Source organism: Tupaia chinensis, unplaced genomic scaffold (genome assembly GCF_000334495.1).
Source record: "Tupaia chinensis unplaced genomic scaffold, TupChi_1.0 Scaffold000567_1, whole genome shotgun sequence".
Taxonomy (NCBI): domain Eukaryota; kingdom Metazoa; phylum Chordata; class Mammalia; order Scandentia; family Tupaiidae; genus Tupaia; species Tupaia belangeri.
The window spans coordinates 931,497-934,369 of record NW_006160080.1 but is presented as its reverse complement, the minus strand read 5'-3'; the positions used below and the strand labels follow the sequence as shown (position 1 = coordinate 934,369).

Genomic DNA, 2,873 nt, shown 5'->3' with positions numbered 1-2,873 from the left:
AAAAAAAAAAGATGAGAATACAGCATACTAACCATGCTCTGTACTATAGTGATTATGAGATTAGAGAGCTGCTTCAACTATGTGTTCCGTAATCTGAGAATAAACATAGCTCTTTAGAGTTCTGATGGAGGAAGGAATTCGGAATCCTAGAAAACTGCTACCCTGGTTTAAAAATGTTGTCCATTGAATTCTCACCATTCTGAAATGTGGGATTCCAGATAACTGGGAAAAGCTACTTTTTTTTTGTTTCTATTACCTCTAGGAGACTTGAATTGCTCCTAGTAGGGGCTTTTTACAATTTTCACCATGAAAATAGCTTAATCTCCCCTCCTTGATAAAGTAAGTAATACATACTCTTTGTAAAGGTTCACACAATGCAGGAAAGTATAAGGAAGGGAAGAATAACTTAAAACTCTTGCCACCTTGGATTGTAACTACCATTCACATGTTGAAAGGCTATCCTCTTATCACTCAGAGACTCTTCATCCCAAAAGGATAAATTGGCATAAGCTGAAATATGAGTACCAGTTCAGTTGTATGTTGCTACGATTAATATCCAGCTTAAATCTGTGACCAGAAAAGCAGTTGTATCTGGTGCAGTCTTGGGGTGGTCCACTGGGTCAGCGTTGTGATTGTTTATCCCAGGGGACCCTTCCCTTGGGAAAGGAGAAGACCTTGCAGGAAATGGCCTGAAGCCATCTAAGAAAAAGAAAGACCAGATGTCAGCCTACTGTCCAAGAGATACCATGGAAATGGAGCCAGTTTAAGTCTTTCAAAGGTGTTCAAAATGCAGACTGCTTTTGGGAAAGCAGAACTCATCTTGACATTGAAAACTTTTTGCTTGACTTGGCTCACTCTAACATCTTCCACACAATAAATTTTCAGATCTCTTATAAAGTGAGATATGCTTTATAATTTGGAATTCTGCTCATAAATGGATCATGAGAGTGACTATATTGATAAGAAATGAAATAATGATCTTATGATTTACTAAGTTTTCTTATTAAAAGATAAGAACTTTCAAGCAGTTCTTTTGTTTGCTTCAATCGCATGATGATTGTTCTCTTTTCAGATCACCCCTATTTCGTTGGTGTGCAATTCCACCCTGAGTTTTCTTCTAGGCCCATGAAGCCTTCCCCTCCATACCTGGGGCTGTTACTTGCAGCAACTGGGAACCTGAATGCCTACCTGCAGCAGGGGTGCACGCTGTCTGCCAGGTAACCAGTTTACCATTCCTAGCAATGACCTGAGATGCACAGTTGTTAACATCTCAGGTTTCTAAAATTTAACATCTTTATAGAAAATGGTTTGAAAGTAAAGAATCATTTTTTTCCTCTTAGCAAAAATAAAATTTTCTGTCATAGCAGTAATCTGTCAGCTTTCCAAATCATGTTGGTATTAGGTATTATTTTAGAAATTTTGTCATTTTGATAGGTGAAAAATAGTATTTTCTTGTTGACTGATTAACAAATCTATATGAACATTTTATGTTTATTGGTTCTTTGTTTTATGAATAGTCTGTTCATATCCTTTGTCCTATTTTCCCTTGCATTTTTTCCCTTACTGATTGGGTAGCTTTTTAACATATAACGCACTTTAATTCTTTGTTAGGCTACAAATATTTTTTTCAAAGTAAGTTTGCTTTTCTTCTAAGTTGTTAATTTTGGTTTTTAGTCTCTGTAATGCGTTTTAGATAAGGACTTCAGGTAGTCCTTATTTAGGTTTTTAAAAAATGTGGGGAACAGCAAATGGCATGATGATTATGTCGCTGGACTCCCACATAGTTGACTGTGATTTGAGTCCTGGACCCAGTGGCTTAAAACTCTTGGGCCCAGCAGATGGTGTAATGATTATGTTGCTGAACTCCCATGTAGTTGACTCTGGTTTGAGTCCTGGACCCAGCAGCTTAAAACTCACACTAGACATGTGTGTACGTGCCCACAGTCCCGAGAGGAGAATGGAGGAGAAGAAATTGCAGTACGGCCATGCCCCCAGGGGGAGATTTCTTGCTTTCTGTCTCTGTCTCTCTGTTTCTCTGGCGAGTGCATGCGCCCTATAGCAAAAATCTCTCTAAAAAAATATATGTAGTAAAATATTTTATTTTTATGGATTTTTGCCTTTAGTATGGTATCTAAAGCCTTTCCCCATGGAATGGTTACATAAATAATAACTCATATGTTTCCCTTTAGCACTTCTATAATTATGATTTTGTGTTTTAAATCTATAATTTAGATGGACTTTATTTTCAACGAAGTGTGTGTGATCTAATCCCCCCACACACCAAATTGCTTGTAAGTTGAATAATTTGAATTTGTCTCAGATATTTCTATTTTGTTCCATTGATGGAACAAAAAGGTTTACACCTAAATCTTTATCACCCTTTCCCTTATCACAATGTTATCATAAAATCAGGACCTTATCTATCATGTTCCCGTTATTATTAAACTTTTTAATGTATTTTGCTATTTTTCTTTTTTAATAATTATGTTATATAATTTTATTTATTATTATTTTACGCTAACTGCTGGTTCCCTTATTATTATTTTTTAAGAGAGATTTTTGCTTTAGGGCATGTGCGCTTGCCGGAGAGATAGAGATAGAGAGAGAGAGAGAGAGAGTGACAGAAAATGAAAAATCACCTCCCAGGAGAGTTGGCCATACCACAATCCCTTCTCCATACTCCTCTTGAGATTTGGGGCATGCACACACATGCTCCTGGTGTGAGTTTTAAGCTCTCCAGTCTGGGTCTTGATCCGTATTTGACTACGTGGGAGTCCAGCGACATAACCATGACTCTGTCTGTTGGTTCCTATTATTACTATTTTTTAATTTGACCAGAGAGAGACAGAGAGAGAGAGAAAGTGAGAAAACAA

The 2,873-nt window shown here is 37.0% G+C and overlaps 1 protein-coding gene across 2 annotated transcripts in view; it reads left to right on the top strand.

Moving 5' to 3' along the window:
- CTPS2 (CTP synthase 2) overlaps positions 1-2,873 on the top strand; it is a 129,787-nt gene that overhangs the window by 111,636 nt on the left and 15,278 nt on the right. The window contains exon 16 of one of the 2 annotated variants that reach the window (XM_027775458.1): positions 1,073-1,217. The exons of the other annotated variant lie outside the window; for it this stretch is intronic. Coding sequence (XP_027631259.1) covers positions 1,073-1,217 — 145 coding nt within the window. The remainder of the gene's footprint in view (positions 1-1,072; positions 1,218-2,873) is intronic. 2 annotated transcript variants of the gene reach the window in all.